Consider the following 16,486-nt stretch of genomic DNA (forward strand, 5'->3'; position numbering starts at 1 on the left):
GTGTGGCCATTATACAGTATGAAGCATCATGTGGGGCCATTGTACAGTATGGAGCATCATGTGTGGTCATTATACAGTATGGAGCATTGTGGGGCCATTATACAGTATGGAGCATCATGTGTGGTCATTATACAGTATGGAGCATCATGTGTGGCCATTATACAGTATGGAGCATCATGTGGGGCCATTATACAGTATGGAGCACGGTGTGGCCATTATACAGTATGGAGCACTGTGTGGCCATATTTTTTTGTTTATAATTATTCTTTATGAACAGTGTGATAAGCAGTGCTAAATGGGTGTGGTTAAGACGTGGATATGGGTGTGACTAGTGAATGGGTGTGGTCAGAGGCATGGCCTAAAATTTGCCGCAGCGCGCGTTGCGCGCTGCAAACTTTGTCCCTCTTTCCCAGCTTCAAAACTTGGGAGGTATGCTAAACGTACTAGGAAGGTCGCTAGGTCTGTTACCATTAGTACTGTACAGCCTAAATTTCTCTTATCTGTGACCCTGATTTGCTCATTGTCGTCCTTTTCTGTCATGGCATTTGTGGATTCAGGCGCTGCCCTGAACTTAATGGACTTAGAATTCGCCAGGTGCTGTGGTTTTTCCTTGCAGCCTTTGCAGAGCCCTATTCCTTTGAGGGGCATTGATGCTACACCCTTGGCCAAGGATAAACCTCAGTACTGGACACAGATGACTATGTACATGGCTCCTGCACATCAGGAAGATTGCCGTTTTCTGGTGTTGCATAACCTGCATGATGTTGTTGTGCTGGGATTTCCATGGTTACAGGAACATAATCCGGTGCTGGTTTGGAAAACTATGTCTGTGACTAGTTGGGGTTGTCAAGGGGTACATAGTGACGTTCCTTTGATGTCAATTTCCTCTTCCCCCTCTTCTGAGGTCCCTGAGTTTTTGTCGGATTTCCAGGATGTATTTGATGAGCCCAAGTCCAGTTCCCTTCCTCCACATAGGGACTGTGATTGTGCTATTAACTTGATTCCTGGTTGTAAGTTCCCTAAGGGCCGACTTTTCAATCTGTCTGTGCCAGAGCATGCCGCCATGAGGAGCTATGTTAAGGAATCTTTGAAGAAAGGGCATATTCGGCCCTCTTCGTCACCATTGGGAGCGGGTTTCTTTTTTGTTGCTAAGAAGGATGGCTCCTTGAGACCCTGTATAGATTATCGTCTTCTTAATAAGATCACGGTCAAATTCCAATACCCCTTGCCTTTGCTTTCTGATTTGTTTGCTCAGATTAAGGGGGCTAGTTGGTTTACTAAGATTGGCCTCCGAGGGGCATATAATCTTGTTCGTATTAAACGGGGTGACGAATGGAAAACTGCATTTAATACGCCCGAAGGCCATTTTGAATACCTTGTGATGCCATTCGTGCTCTCTAATGCTCCATCTGTGTTCCAATCCTTCATGCATGATATTTTCCGCAATTATCTTGATAAATTCATGGTTGTATAATTGGATGATATTTTGATTCTTTCCGATGATTGGGAGTCTCATGTGAAGCAGGTCAGGATGGTGTTCCAGATCCTTCATGATAATGCTTTATTTGTGAAGGGGTCTAAGTGCCTATTCGGAGTTCAGAAGGTCTCTTTTTTGGGTTTTATTTTTTCTCCCTCGTCTATGAAAATGGATCCTGTTAAGGTCCAAGCTATTCATGACTGGATTCAACCCACATCTGTGAAGAGCCTTCAAAAATTTTTGGGCTTTGCTAATTTCTATCGCCGTTTCATTCCCAACTTTTCCTGTGTGGTTAAGCCCCTTACTGATTTGACGAAGAAAGGCGCTGATGTGACAAATTGGTCCTCTGCGGCTGTTGAGGCCTTTCGGGAGCTTAAACGCCGATTTACTTCTGCCCCTGTGTTGCGTCAGCCGGATGTTTCTCTTCCTTTTCAGGTTGAGGTTGACGCTTCTGAGATTGGGGCAGGGGCCGTTTTGTCTCAGAGGGATTTTGATGGTTCTTTGATGAAACCGTGTGCTTTTTTTTCCAGAAAGTTTTCGCCTGCGGAACGCAATTATGATGTCGGCAATCGGGAGTTGTTGGCTATGAAGTGGGCGTTTGAGGAGTGGCGACATTGGCTTGAGGGAGCTAAGCACCGCGTTGTGGTCTTGACTGATCATAAGAATCTGATTTACCTCGAGTCGGCCAAGCGGCTGAATCCTAGACAGGCTCGATGGTCCCTGTTTTTCTCCCGTTTTGATTTTGTGGTCTCGTATCTTCCGGGATCTAAGAATGTTAAGGCTGATGCCCTCTCTAGGAGTTTTTCGCCTGATTCTCCTGGAGTCCTTGAGCTGGTTGGCATTCTTAAGGAAGGGGTGATTCTTTCTGCCATCTCCCCTGATTTGCGGCGGGTGCTGTTGTGAATTCTGTGGCTGAATTCACTCCTGTGGTCACAAGTGGTACTGCAGCTTCTGAGCTTCCTCCCTCAGGTGTTCTGGTGAGCTCGTTAACTGCTTCATTACTTAACTCCGCCTGATGCTGCTATCCTTGCTCCTTGTCAATGTTTCAGTGTTGGATCTGAGCTTCTCCTGATTGTTCCTGTGACCTGCTGCTCTGTATAGCTAAGTGCTTTTTGCTTTTTGTTGCTTTTTTTCTGTCCAGCTTGTCTTTTGTTTTGCTGGAAGCTCTGAGACGCAAAGGGTGTACCGCCGTGCCGTTAGTTCGGCACGGTGGTTTTTTTTTGCCCCCTTTGCGTGGTTTTGCTTTAGGGTTTTTTGTAGACTGCAAAGTTCGCTTTACTGTCCTCGCTCTGTCCTAGAATATCGGGCCCCACTTTGCTGAATCTATTTCATCCCTACGTTTTGTCTTTTCATCTTACTCACAGTCATTATATGTGGGGGGCTGCCTTTTCCTTTGGGGAATTTCTCTGGGGCAAGTCAGGCCTATTTTTCTATCTTCAGGCTAGCTAGTTTCTTAGGCTGTGCCGAGTTGCCTAGGTAGTTGTTAGGCGCAATCCACAGCCGCTTTTAGTTGTGTTTAGGATAGGATCAGGTGTGCAGTCTACAGAGTTTCCACGTCTCAGAGCTCGTTCTTGTATTTTTGGGTATTTGTCAGATCACTGTGTGCGCTCTGATCGCTAAGCACACTGTGTTTCTGGATTGCCTTCATAACACCTGTCATTAGCAAACATAACAGTACAAGGAGACAAACTAATGATTCTCAATAGAGGGAAAGAAAAAGTTCTGACATCATTTTTTTTTTTTTTTTTCTCAGCTCTGTGTTCACTTTTTTTTTTTTTTCCCCTAGACATTTGGGTGATTCTGGACACAGGTGTGGACATGGATATTCAGGGTCTGTGCTCTTCAATGGATAATCTCGTTATAAATGTACAAAAAATTCAAGATACTATTGATCAGAAATCTATGTTAGAACCAAGAATTCCTATTCCTGATTTGTTTTTTGGAGATAGAACTAAGTTTCTAAGTTTCAAAAATAATTGTAAGCTATTTCTGGCCTTGAAACCTCATTCTTCTGGTAATCCTATTCAACAGGTTTTGATTATTATTTCTTTTTTGCGCGGCGACCCTCAAGACTGGGCATTTTCTCTTGCGCCAGGAGACCCTGCATTGAGTAGTGTCGATGCATTTTTCCTGGCGCTCGGATTGCTGTACGATGAGCCTAATTCAGTGGATCAGGCTGAGAAAAATTTGCTGGCTTTGTGCCAGGGTCAGGATGATATAGAAGTATATTGTCAGAAATTTAAGAAATGGTCAGTACTCACTCAGTGGAATGAATCTGCGCTGGCAGCTTTGTTCAGAAAGGGTCTCTCTGAGGCTCTTAAGGATGTCATGGTGGGATTTCCTATGCCTGCTGGTTTGAATGAGTCTTTGTCTTTGGCCATTCAGATCGGTCGACGCTTGCGCGAGCGTAAATCTGTGCACCATTTGGCGGTACTGCCTGAGGTTAAACCTGAGCCTATGCAGTGCGATAGGACTATGACTAGAGTTGAACGGCAGGAATACAGACGTCTGAATGGTCTGTGTTTCTACTGTGGTGATTCCACTCATGCTATTTCTGATTGTCCTAAGCGCACTAAGCGGTCCGCTAGGTCTGCCGTCATTGGTACTGTACAGTCCAAATTCCTTCTGTCCATCACCTTGATATGCTCTTTGTCGTCGTTTTCTGTCATGGCGTTTGTGGATTCGGGCGCTGCCCTGAATCTGATGGATTTGGATTATGCTAAACGTTGTGGGTTTTTCTTGGAGCCTTTGCGGTGTCCTATTCCATTGAGAGGAATTGATGCTACACCTTTGGCCAAGAATAAACCTCAATACTGGGCCCAGCTGACCATGTGCATGGCTCCTGCACATCAGGAAGTTATTCGCTTTCTGGTGTTGCATAATCTGCATGATGTGGTCGTGTTGGGGTTGCCATGGCTACAAACCCATAATCCAGTATTGGATTGGAATTCCATGTCGGTATCCAGCTGGGGTTGTCAGGGGGTACATGGTGATGTTCCATTTTTGTCGATTTCGTCATCCACCCCTTCTGAGGTCCCAGAGTTCTTGTCTGATTATCAGGATGTATTTGAAGAGCCCAAGTCCGATGCTCTACCTCCGCATAGGGATTGTGATTGTGCTATCAATTTGATTCCTGGTAGTAAATTCCCTAAAGGTCGATTATTTAATTTATCCGTGCCCGAACACGCCGCTATGCGCAGTTATGTGAAGGAATCCCTGGAGAAGGGACATATTTGCCCATCGTCATCACCACTGGGAGCAGGGTTCTTCTTTGTAGCCAAGAAGGATGGTTCGCTGAGACCGTGTATTGATTACCGCCTTCTTAATAAGATCACTGTTAAATTTCAGTATCCCTTGCCATTGTTATCTGACTTGTTTGCTCGGATTAAGGGGGCTAGTTGGTTCACTAAGATAGATCTTCGTGGTGCGTATAATCTGGTGAGAATCAGGCAAGGAGATGAATGGAAAACTGCATTCAATACGCCCGAGGGTCATTTTGAGTATCTAGTGATGCCGTTCGGACTTGCCAATGCTCCATCAGTGTTTCAGTCCTTTATGCATGACATCTTCCGAGAGTACCTGGATAAATTCCTGATTGTTTACTTGGATGACATTTTGATCTTCTCAGATGATTGGGAGTCTCATGTGAAGCAGGTCAGAATGGTTTTTCAGGTCCTGCGTGCTAACTCTTTGTTTGTGAAGGGATCAAAGTGTCTCTTCGGTGTGCAGAAAGTTTCATTTTTGGGGTTCATCTTTACCCCTTCTACTATCGAGATGGATCCAGTTAAGGTCCAAGCCATCCAGGATTGGATTCAGCCGACATCTCTGAAAAGTCTGCAAAAGTTCCTGGGCTTTGCTAATTTTTATCGTCGCTTCATCTGTAATTTTTCTAGCATTGCCAAACCATTGACCGATTTGACCAAGAAGGGTGCTGATTTGGTTAATTGGTCTTCTGCTGCTGTGGAAGCTTTTCAGGAGTTGAAGCGTCGTTTTTGTTCTGCCCCTGTGTTGTGTCAGCCAGATGTTTCTCTTCCGTTCCAGGTCGAGGTTGATGCTTCTGAGATTGGAGCAGGGGCGGTTTTGTCACAGAGAGGTTCTGATTGCTCAGTGATGAAACCATGTGCTTTCTTTTCCAGGAAGTTTTCGCCCGCTGAGCGTAATTATGATGTGGGCAATCGAGAGTTGCTGGCCATGAAGTGGGCATTCGAGGAGTGGCGTCATTGGCTTGAAGGAGCTAAGCATCGCGTGGTGGTATTGACTGATCATAAGAACTTGACTTATCTCGAGTCTGCCAAGCGCTTGAATCCTAGACAGGCCCGTTGGTCGTTATTTTTTGCCCACTTCGACTTTGTGATTTCGTACCTTCCGGGCTCTAAAAATGTGAAGGCGGATGCTCTGTCTAGGAGTTTTGTGCCCGACTCTCCGGGTTTATCTGAGCCAGCGGGTATCCTCAAGGAAGGAGTCATTGTGTCTGCCATCTCCCCTGATTTGCGGCGGGTGCTGCAAAAATTTCAGGCGAATAAACCTGATCGTTGTCCAGCAGAGAAACTGTTCGTCCCTGATAGGTGGACTAATAAACTTATCTCTGAGCTTCATTGTTCGGTGTTGGCTGGTCATCCTGGAATCTTTGGTACCAGAGAGTTAGTGGCTAGATCCTTCTGGTGGCCATCTCTGTCACGGGATGTACGTACTTTTGTGCAGTCCTGTGGGATTTGTGCTAGGGCTAAGCCCTGCTGTTCTCGTGCCAGTGGGTTGCTTTTGCCCTTGCCGGTCCCGAAGAGGCCTTGGACACATATTTCGATGGATTTCATTTCTGACCTTCCCGTTTCTCAAAAGATGTTAGTCATTTGGGTGGTCTGTGATCGCTTTTCTAAAATGGTCCATCTGGTGCCCTTGGCTAAATTGCCTTCCTCCTCTGATTTGGTACCTTTGTTCTTTCAGCATGTGGTTCGGTTGCATGGCATTCCTGAGAATATTGTTTCTGACAGAGGTTCCCAGTTTGTTTCAAGGTTTTGGCGAGCCTTTTGTGGTAGGATGGGCATTGACCTATCCTTTTCCTCGGCTTTCCATCCTCAGACTAATGGCCAGACCGAACGGACCAATCAGACCTTGGAAACATATCTGAGATGTTTTGTTTCTGCAGACCAGGATGATTGGGTGTCCTTTTTGCCGTTGGCTGAGTTCGCCCTTAATAATCGGGCCAGCTCGGCTACCTTGGTTTCTCCATTTTCTTGCAATTCTGGGTTCCATCCTCGTTTCTCTTCAGGACAGGTTGAGCCTTCGGACTGTCCTGGTGTGGATTCTGTGGTGGATAGGTTGCAGCAGATCTGGACTCAGGTAGTGGACAATTTGATCTTGTCCCAGGAGAAAGCTCAACTTTTCGCTAATCGCAGACGCCGTGTGGGTCCCCGACTTCGTGTTGGGGATCTGGTTTGGTTATCTTCTCGTCATATTCCTATGAAGGTTTCCTCTCCTAAATTTAAACCTCGTTTTATTGGTCCGTATAGGATTTCTGAGGTTCTCAATCCTGTGTCTTTTCGTTTGACCCTCCCAGACTCCTTTTCCATACATAATGTATTCCATAGGTCGTTGTTGCGGAGATACGTGGCACCTATGGTTCCATCTGTTGAGCCTCCTGCCCCGGTTTTGGTGGAGGGGGAATTGGAGTATATTGTGGAGAAGATTTTGGATTCTCGTGTTTCTAGACGGAAACTCCAGTATCGGGTTAAATGGAAGGGTTATGCTCAGGAAGATAATTCCTGGGTTTTTGCCTCTGATGTTCATGCTTCCGATCTTGTTCGTGCCTTTCATGCGGCTCATCCTGGTCGGCCTGGGGGCTCTGGTGAGGGTTCGGTGTCCCCTCCTCAAGGAGGGGGTACTGTTGTGAATTCTGTGGCTGAATTCACTCCTGTGGTCACAAGTGGTACTGCAGCTTCTGAGCTTCCTCCCTCAGGTGTTCTGGTGAGCTCGTTAACTGCTTCATTACTTAACTCCGCCTGATGCTGCTATCCTTGCTCCTTGTCAATGTTTCAGTGTTGGATCTGAGCTTCTCCTGATTGTTCCTGTGACCTGCTGCTCTGTATAGCTAAGTGCTTTTTGCTTTTTTGTTGCTTTTTTTCTGTCCAGCTTGTCTTTTGTTTTGCTGGAAGCTCTGAGACGCAAAGGGTGTACCGCCGTGCCGTTAGTTCGGCACGGTGGGTTTTTTTTGCCCCCTTTGCGTGATTTTGCTTTAGGGTTTTTTGTAGACTGCAAAGTTCGCTTTACTGTCCTCGCTCTGTCCTAGAATATCGGGCCCCACTTTGCTGAATCTATTTCATCCCTACGTTTTGTCTTTTCATCTTACTCACAGTCATTATATGTGGGGGGCTGCCTTTTCCTTTGGGGAATTTCTCTGGGGCAAGTCAGGCCTATTTTTCTATCTTCAGGCTAGCTAGTTTCTTAGGCTGTGCCGAGTTGCCTAGGTAGTTGTTAGGCGCAATCCACAGCCGCTTTTAGTTGTGTTTAGGATAGGATCAGGTGTGCAGTCTACAGAGTTTCCACGTCTCAGAGCTCGTTCTTGTATTTTTGGGTATTTGTCAGATCACTGTGTGCGCTCTGATCGCTAAGCACACTGTGTTTCTGGATTGCCTTCATAACACCTGTCATTAGCAAACATAACAGGGTGCTTTGGGAATTTCAGGCTGATAGGCCTGACCGCTGTCCAGTGGGGAAGCTGTTTGTTTCTGATGGATGGACAAGTAAGGTGATTTCTGAGGTTCATTGTTCAGTGTTGGCTGGTCATCCTGGGATTTTTGGTACCAGAGATTTGGTTGCTAGGTCCTTTTGGTGGCCTTCCTTGTCGCGCGATGTGCGTGCTTTTGTGCAGTCCTTTGGGACTTGCGCCCGGGCCAAGCCTTGCTGTTCCCGCGCTAGTGGGTTGCTTTTGCCTTTGCCGGTCCCTGAGAGGCCCTGGACGCATATTTCCATGGATTTTATTTCGGATCTTCCTGTTTCCCAGAAGATGTCTGTTATCTGGGTTGTTTGTGACCGGTTCTCTAAAATGGTCCATCTGGTACCTTTGCCTAAGTTGCCTTCCTCCTCAGATTTGGTTCCATTGTTTTTTCAGCATGTGGTTCGTTTGCATGGCATTCCGGAGAATATTGTGTCTGACAGAGGTTCTCAGTTTGTCTCTAGGTTTTGGCGGGCCTTTTGTGCTAGGATGGGCATTGATTTGTCTTTTTCTTCGATGTTTCATCGTCAGACTAATGGCCAAACTGAGCGAACTAATCAGACCTTGGAGACCTATTTGAGATGCTTTGTGTCTGCTGATCAGGATGATTGGGTGGCTTTCTTGCCGTTGGCCGAGTTTGCCCTTAATAATCGGGCTAGTTCGGCTACTTTGGTTTCACCTTTCTTTTGTAATTTTGGTTTTCATCCTCGTTTTTCTTCTGGGCAGGTTGAGCCTTCTGATTGTCCTGGTGTGGATTCTGTGGTGGACAGGCTGCAGCAGATTTGGACTCATGTGGTGGACAATTTGACGTTGTCTCAGGAAAGGGCTCAACGTTTTGCTAACCGCCGTCGGTGTGTTGGTCCCCGGCTTCGTGTGGGGGATTTGGTTTGGTTGTCTTCTCGTCATGTTCCTATGAAGGTTTCTTCCCCTAAGTTTAAGCCTCGATTTATTGGTCCTTATAAGACACACCTGGCTCCGCTCCATACACCTCATACACACCCGGCTCTGCACCGTACACCTCATACACATGCAGCTCCGCTCCATACACCTCATACACACCCGGGTCCGCTCCGCACACCTCATACACACCCGGCTCCGCTCCGTACACCTCATACACACCCTGCTCTGCTCCGTACACCTCACACACTCAAGGCTCCGCTCCGTACACCTAATACACACCCGGCTCTGTTCCATACACCTCGTACACATTCAGCTCCGCTCCATACACCTCATACACACACGGCTCTGCTCCATACACCTCATACACACACAGCTCCGCTCCATACACCTTATACACACATGGCTCCGCTCCATGCATTTCATACACACACGGCTCTGCTCCATACACCTCATACACACACGGACCATGGCAGCCAGCACAGCAGAGTCCTGCAATCCATGGAGGTCCCGATCATGTGACCCCTGACTCCTCCCCTCCTGTGACCTCATTACAGGTCCTGTTTGCACAGAGAAGCCAATATGTGGTGTGCTACTCTGCGGGTGCAGGGATGACCGGCTGATATTGCACACCGTTGGTTGTGAGCAGGGGCGTGCGCACCGCACTAGTGACAGCAAATGTCAGGGATTATGATGAGTCGGCACCAGGTGTTCTGACTGCCGCTCTGCCGCCCCCTGTCTTTCAGTGACGACTGCCGCCTGAAGCAAAGGGCTCAACTTGCCACATGATAGCGGCGTCCCTGCTGCCCCCTATGTACAAGAATATAACTACTATAATACTGTCCCCTATGTACAAGAATATTACTACTATAATACTGCTCCTATGTACAAGAATATAACTACCATAATACTGCCCCCTGTGTACAAGAATATAACTACTATAATACTGCTCCTATGTACAAGATTATAACTTTTATAATACTGCCCCATGTACAAGAATATAACTACTATAATACTGCCTCCTATGTACAAGAATATAACTACTATAATACTGCCCCTATGTACAAGAATATAACTACTATAATACTGCCCCCTGTGTACAAGAATATAACTACTATAATACTGCTCCTATGTACAAGATTATAACTTTTATATTACTGCCCCATTTACAAGAATATAACTACTATAATACTGCCACCTATGTACAAGAATATAACTACTATAATACTGACCCCTGTGTACAAGAATATAACTACTATAATACTGCCCCTATGTACAAGATTATAACTTTTATAATACTGCCCCATGTACAAGAATATAACAACTATAATACTGCCTCCTATGTACAAGAATATAACTACTATAATACTGCCCCTATGTACAAGAATATAACAACTATAATACTGCCCCTATGTACAAGAATATAAATACTATAATACTGTTACTATGTACAAGAATATAACTACTATAATACTGCTCCCTATGTATAAGAATATAACTACTATAATATTGCCCCCTATGTGCAAGAAGATAACTACTATAATACAGCTCCCTATGTATAAGAATATAACTAATGTAATACTCCTCCTATGTACAAGAATAAAACTACTATACTACTGTCCCCTATGTACAAGAATATAACTACTATAATACTGCTCCCTATGTACAAGAATATAACTACAATAATACTGTCCCCTTTGTACAATAATATAACTACTATAATACTGTTCCCTATGTACAAGAATATAACTACTATAATACTGCTCCTATGTACAAGAATATAACTACTATAATATTGCCCCTATGTACAAGAATATAACTACTATAATACTGCCCCTATGTACAATGATATAACTACTATAATACTGCCCCCTATGTACAAGAATATAACTACTATAATACTGCCCCATATGTACAAGAATATAACTACTATAATACTGCCCCCTATGTACAAGAATATAACTACTGTAATATTGCCCCCTATATACAAGAATATTACTACTATAATACTGCTCATATGTACAAGAATATAACTACTATTACACTGCCCCTTTGTACAAGATTATAACTATTATAATACTGCCCCCTATGTACAAGAATATAACTACTATAATTCTGTCCCCTATGTACAAGAATATAACTACTATAATACTGCCCCATGTACAAGAATATAACTACTATAATACTGCCCCTATGTACAAGAATATAACTACTATAATACTGCCCCATATGTACAAGAATATAACTACTATAATACTGCCCCCTATGTACAAGAATATAACTACTGTAATATTGCCCCCTATATACAAGAATATTACTACTATAATACTGCTCATATGTACAAGAATATAACTACTATTACACTGCCCCTTTGTACAAGATTATAACTATTATAATACTGCCCCCTATGTACAAGAATATAACTACTATAATTCTGTCCCCTATGTACAAGAATATAACTACTATAATACTGCCCCATGTACAAGAATATAACTACTATAATACTGCCCCTATGTACAAGAATATAACTACTATAATTCTGTCCCCTATGTACAAGAATATAACTACTATAATACTGCCCCATGTACAAGAATATAACTACTATAATACTGCCCCTATGTACAAGAATATAGCTACTATAATACTGCCCCTATGTACAAGAATATAAATACTATAATACTGTCACTATGTACAACAATATAACTACTATAATACTGCTCCTATGTACAAGAATATAACTACTATAATACTGCCCCTATGTACAAGAATATAACTACTATAATACTGCTCCCTATGTACAAGAATATAACTACTATAATACTGCCCCTATGTATAAGAATCTAACTACTGTAATATTGCCCCTATGTACAAGAATATAACTACTATAATACTGCTCCTATGTACAAGAATATAACTACTATACTACTGCCCCTATGTACAAGAATATAACTACTATAATACTGCTCCCTATGTACAAGAATATAACTACTATAATACTGCCCCTGTGTACAAGAATATAACTACTATAATACTGCTCCTATGTACAAGAATATAACTACTATAATACTGCTCCTATGTACAAGAATATAACTACTATAATACTGCTCCTATGTATAAGAATATAACTACTATAATCCTGCCATCTCTGTAGATGTTTAATGACTGTCTTTTGTAGCTCCGCAGGGCTGCTCTTCGATGTCTTTTTGAGGAGGAATATCTCCAGTATCAGCAGGAGCTGAATTTCATTGGAAAGACATTGTATGTGCAGAGACTCTGAGACCCTCGCTTACCCTGTACCACTAGGTGGCTTTATATTTTCTTTTCAAATGTTTGGAGGCATTAAAGTGGCAGCATGCTGATGTGAGTGGATTCTTTTTAGACGTTCACACCTGAATGTTCACATTATATAAATGATTATACTGGTGTCCGGTGTACATAACGCAGTGCTGCACCATGACTGCATCATCAGGGATACAAACACGTCGACACCAAAATTTTAATTATATGTAATATCGTCTGCTGAGCCTTGTATCTAATTCCACCATGTGCGATAATGTCTGCTGAGCTCCCCTATGATTAGTGCATGGTCCTGCTGGGTTTCTGTGTGGTCTCTACGGTTAACTTTTAACTGTATATTACTATTATGGGGTTGGGGATTTCCAGTGCTACAGTCTGGGAAACTCTGTGAGGGAAGAGTTAACTCTACAGATGGTAATCTTGACATTGGGGAGATAAATGCCTTCTTTCTTTCTGAGAACAATGCTGTAGTGTGTGGGGAGTGTTCAGATGGTGGTAATTCCACCAGTGCCCAGGAGAGGGTAGTCTGAGCTGCGGCGTGTCACCTGCTCTGTTATCTCATTATTACAATCCTGGGGGATGACTTCTGATCTAATGCCGCTCTGTCATCTGTCACCCACTCCTGATCACCCCAGTCAACTCCAAACACAAATGGCGTGCCACCCGCCAATCATTATCCTATATGACTAGGAGAATCTCCAGTACAGAGAAGCACAGCCCCTGAACATGGGATGAAACTGAGAAAAACAATAGGTCTTGTTGGGTTCAAACATTTGTTTTCCTAATTTATCAACCAAAATATTGTTTATTCTTTACATGGATGTACCAAACAGTCGTTTTCTAAAGGAGCGTTTGATGGGAATACATTCAGTTTTACACTTCTGCATCTTCAGAAATAAAATCTCCTAGAATTCTTTGTTTGATATCGGCACATCCCAGTATTCCTGTCAGGACTGTTTTGTTGGGTGTCCCAATCCAGGGGCTTCTTGCCTGTCCCTAATGCTAGTGGCGCCATTGCTTGCCCTGTTTCAGGATTACTTCTGATAGTGAAGACGCTGGGGCCACGTAACTTGCCTTACTGCTTTATTCACCCTCATTCTGTACCCTTCCCCCACCCAGGGAAGAGGGGAGTAGTACACCAACCAAAGTAACAAGGTAATATGAACAGGGGTAACGAAAAATACCAAACATGCAAATATAATCACGCATAAACAGAGGGAGGCATTGGGGAGTGGAGGATGGAGTAAAACCAAAGTAGGAGACAAAGGGGAATTTAGCATACAACCAAAACCTAGCAACATCCTCAGATAAATCCATCTCAGAAAACACAGGGCCACGTGTTCTCGGTATCGGGCCTCTCTGGTTCGGTTCTGGGACTGTCACAGTGGCTAGACCCGGTCCGCGACCCTGCTAAGGGGCGTCCAATAAAGGTGGTACAGTCTGTCAGGGGTTCGTGACGCCACCTGTGGTGTTCGGTCAGGATGACCTACGCTGCTGTGGGGTCCGCTGGGCTGATGGAATGGCAGCTGGATGGTATATCTTCCCACAGGTGAAGTATGTCCCCAGGGCTTCCCAGTAAGGTAGATGGTAATGGTGTAGGGTGCAGTCAATAACGAGGACACAGGGTTGCAGTCTCTTTTCCTCTTTACTGAAGACTTCAGGATCCTCAATCCAGAGCACGCTTAACAGGGCTATCTGAGACCGGCCGGTCCGATGGGCACATCCAGAGTTTCCTTCGCAGATGGAAATCGTTGCCTACCACTAGCGCCTGTGTGTTCGGAATAGTCCTCACAACTGCTGTTCTCGTTCGTTCGTTCGTTCTCAACAGCTCTCTCTTTCTTTGGTTCCAGATCTTTCTAGTTCAACGTCCCCCAGATATGTTATGGCTAGGACGCACCCGTATGACGGGAAGGTCTGGAGTTCTTCCGGGACCCTAGAGACGCCCCTCTCCCACTGTTGCCCCCTATGTCTTCGTAGGTGTTTAGGTGAGACAGCCAACCTATAATTAACTGTCCTGCGGAGTTCGAAGTAAGGCCTAGAGTCAGTTACTCCCGCGGTGTTCCGGCCACCGGCTACGCGTCTCAGTAGGTTGTTACCTCGGTCTCACGGCACGACTCCTACTGGTACTCCTTTGTGCTTGATCTCGTTTACACTGTTCCACAATATCCTTCCCTTCGTGTCTCTCTCTTGGATACCGCCGCGGGGTGTGCAGGCGCGGTTCCATTACGTTCTGTTCGCTAGGCACCTGCCAGGTTCCCACGCCTGACAGGGACCCCCCTGTGTCTTCTCCCTGCAACATCCCCTGCTACGGGATGTTGCCTGAATCCAACCCAGTCAGCTTCGTCCCTGACCCCTAGTTTTACCAGTGTGAGGAGTGGCCCAATAAATAAAGCCTTTTGCTCCCCCTAGTGGCCGGAGTGTGAAGTGTAAAGTGTTCTGGTGATACCTGGTCAGGAGAACTCCTTTAGTGCCATCAGACGTACCATCACTCCCCTTAGTGGCAGAGCGTCATACTGCAACGACCAGGTCTCTGGGGCGCTGCATACACAGACAGACATATTCATGTATCCTATAGATATCAAGTTAGTAGTGATACATGTAGTATCCAATATAATAATAATAATAATTTTATTTATATAGCGCCAACATATTCCACAGCGCTTTACAAATTATAGAGGGGACTTGTACAGACAATAAACATTACAGCATAACAGAAATCACAGTTCAAAATAGATACCAAGAGGAATGAGGGCCCTACTCGCAAGCTTACAAACTATGAGGAAAAGGGGAGACACGAGAGGTGGATGGTAAAAATTGCTTTAGTTATTCGGACCAGCCATAGTGTAAGGCTCAGTTGTTCATGTAAAGCTGCATGAACCAGTCAACTACCTAAGTATGTAACAGTACAGACACAGAGGGCTATTAACTGTATAAAGTGCATGAGAACATGATGCGAGGAACCCGATTATGTTTTTTTTTTTTTTTTTTTTTTTTTTTTTAATGGGCCACACAGGGATCGTTAGGTTAATGCGTTGAGGCGGTAGGCCAATCTGAACAAATGAGTTTTTAGGGCACGCTTAAAACCGTGGGGATTGGGGATTAATCATATTAACCAAGGTAGTGCATTCCAAAGAATCGGCGCAGCACGTGTAAAGTTTTGGAGACAGGAGTGGGAGGTTCTGATTATTGAGGATGCTAACCTGAGGTCATTAGCGAGCTGAGGGCACGGGTAGGGTGGTAGACTGAGACCAGAGAGGAGATGTAGGGTGGTGCTGAGCCATGGAGTGCTTTGTGGATGAGGGTAGTAGTTTTGTATGGGATTCTTGAGTGGATGGGTAACCAGTGTAATGACTGGCACAAGGTAGAGGCATCGGTGTAACGGTTGGTGAGGAATATGATCCTGGCTGCAGCATTCAGGACAGATTGGAGCAGGGAGAGTTTGGTAAGAGGGAGGCCAATTAGTAGAGAGTTACAATAGTCCAGACGAGAATGAATAAGTGAAACAGTAACAGTTTTTGCAGAGTCGAAAGTAAGAAAAGGGCAAATTCTAGAAATGTTTTTGAGATGCAGATAAGAAGAGCGAGCCAGTGATCGGATGAGGGGGGGGTGAATGAAAGCTCGGAATCAAGTGTGACCCCAAGGCAGCGGGCATGTTGCTTTGGGAGTAATGGTGGAACCACACACGGAGATGGCAATGTCAGGCAAAGGTAGGTTAATAGAGGGAGAAAACACGAGGAGTTCAGTTTTTGACAGGTTCAGTTTCAGATAGAGGGAGGACATGATGTTGGAGACAGCGGTAAAGACAATCACTGGTGTTTACTTAAAAGGTTGGCGTGATAACAGGAGAAGTGTATAATTGGGTGTCGTCAGCATAGAGATGGTACTGGAAACCAAATCTATTGATTGTTTGTCCAATAGGGGCAGTATACAAAGAGAAGGGGAGGGGGCCTAGGACTGATCCTTGAGGGACCTCAACAGTAAGGGGAAGGTGAGAGGAGGAGGAACCAGCAAAAGATACAGTGAAGGAGCTGTCAGAGAGTTAGGAGGAGAACCAGGAGAGAACGGTGTCCTTGAGGCTGATGGAGCGGGGCATAGTGAGGAGGAGC

The 16,486-nt window shown here is 44.7% G+C and overlaps 1 protein-coding gene across 1 annotated transcript in view; it reads left to right on the top strand.

The window, feature by feature from the left end:
* The window catches only part of CFAP141 (cilia and flagella associated protein 141), a 31,531-nt gene extending 19,089 nt beyond the window's left edge, over positions 1-12,442 (top strand). The window contains exon 4 of the mRNA XM_069745605.1: positions 12,259-12,442. Coding sequence (XP_069601706.1) covers positions 12,259-12,360 — 102 coding nt within the window. The 3' untranslated portion in view covers positions 12,361-12,442. The remainder of the gene's footprint in view (positions 1-12,258) is intronic.
* The last annotated feature ends 4,044 nt before the right edge of the window (positions 12,443-16,486 follow it).

Source organism: Ranitomeya imitator, chromosome 1 (genome assembly GCF_032444005.1).
Source record: "Ranitomeya imitator isolate aRanImi1 chromosome 1, aRanImi1.pri, whole genome shotgun sequence".
Taxonomy (NCBI): Eukaryota; Metazoa; Chordata; class Amphibia; order Anura; family Dendrobatidae; genus Ranitomeya; species Ranitomeya imitator.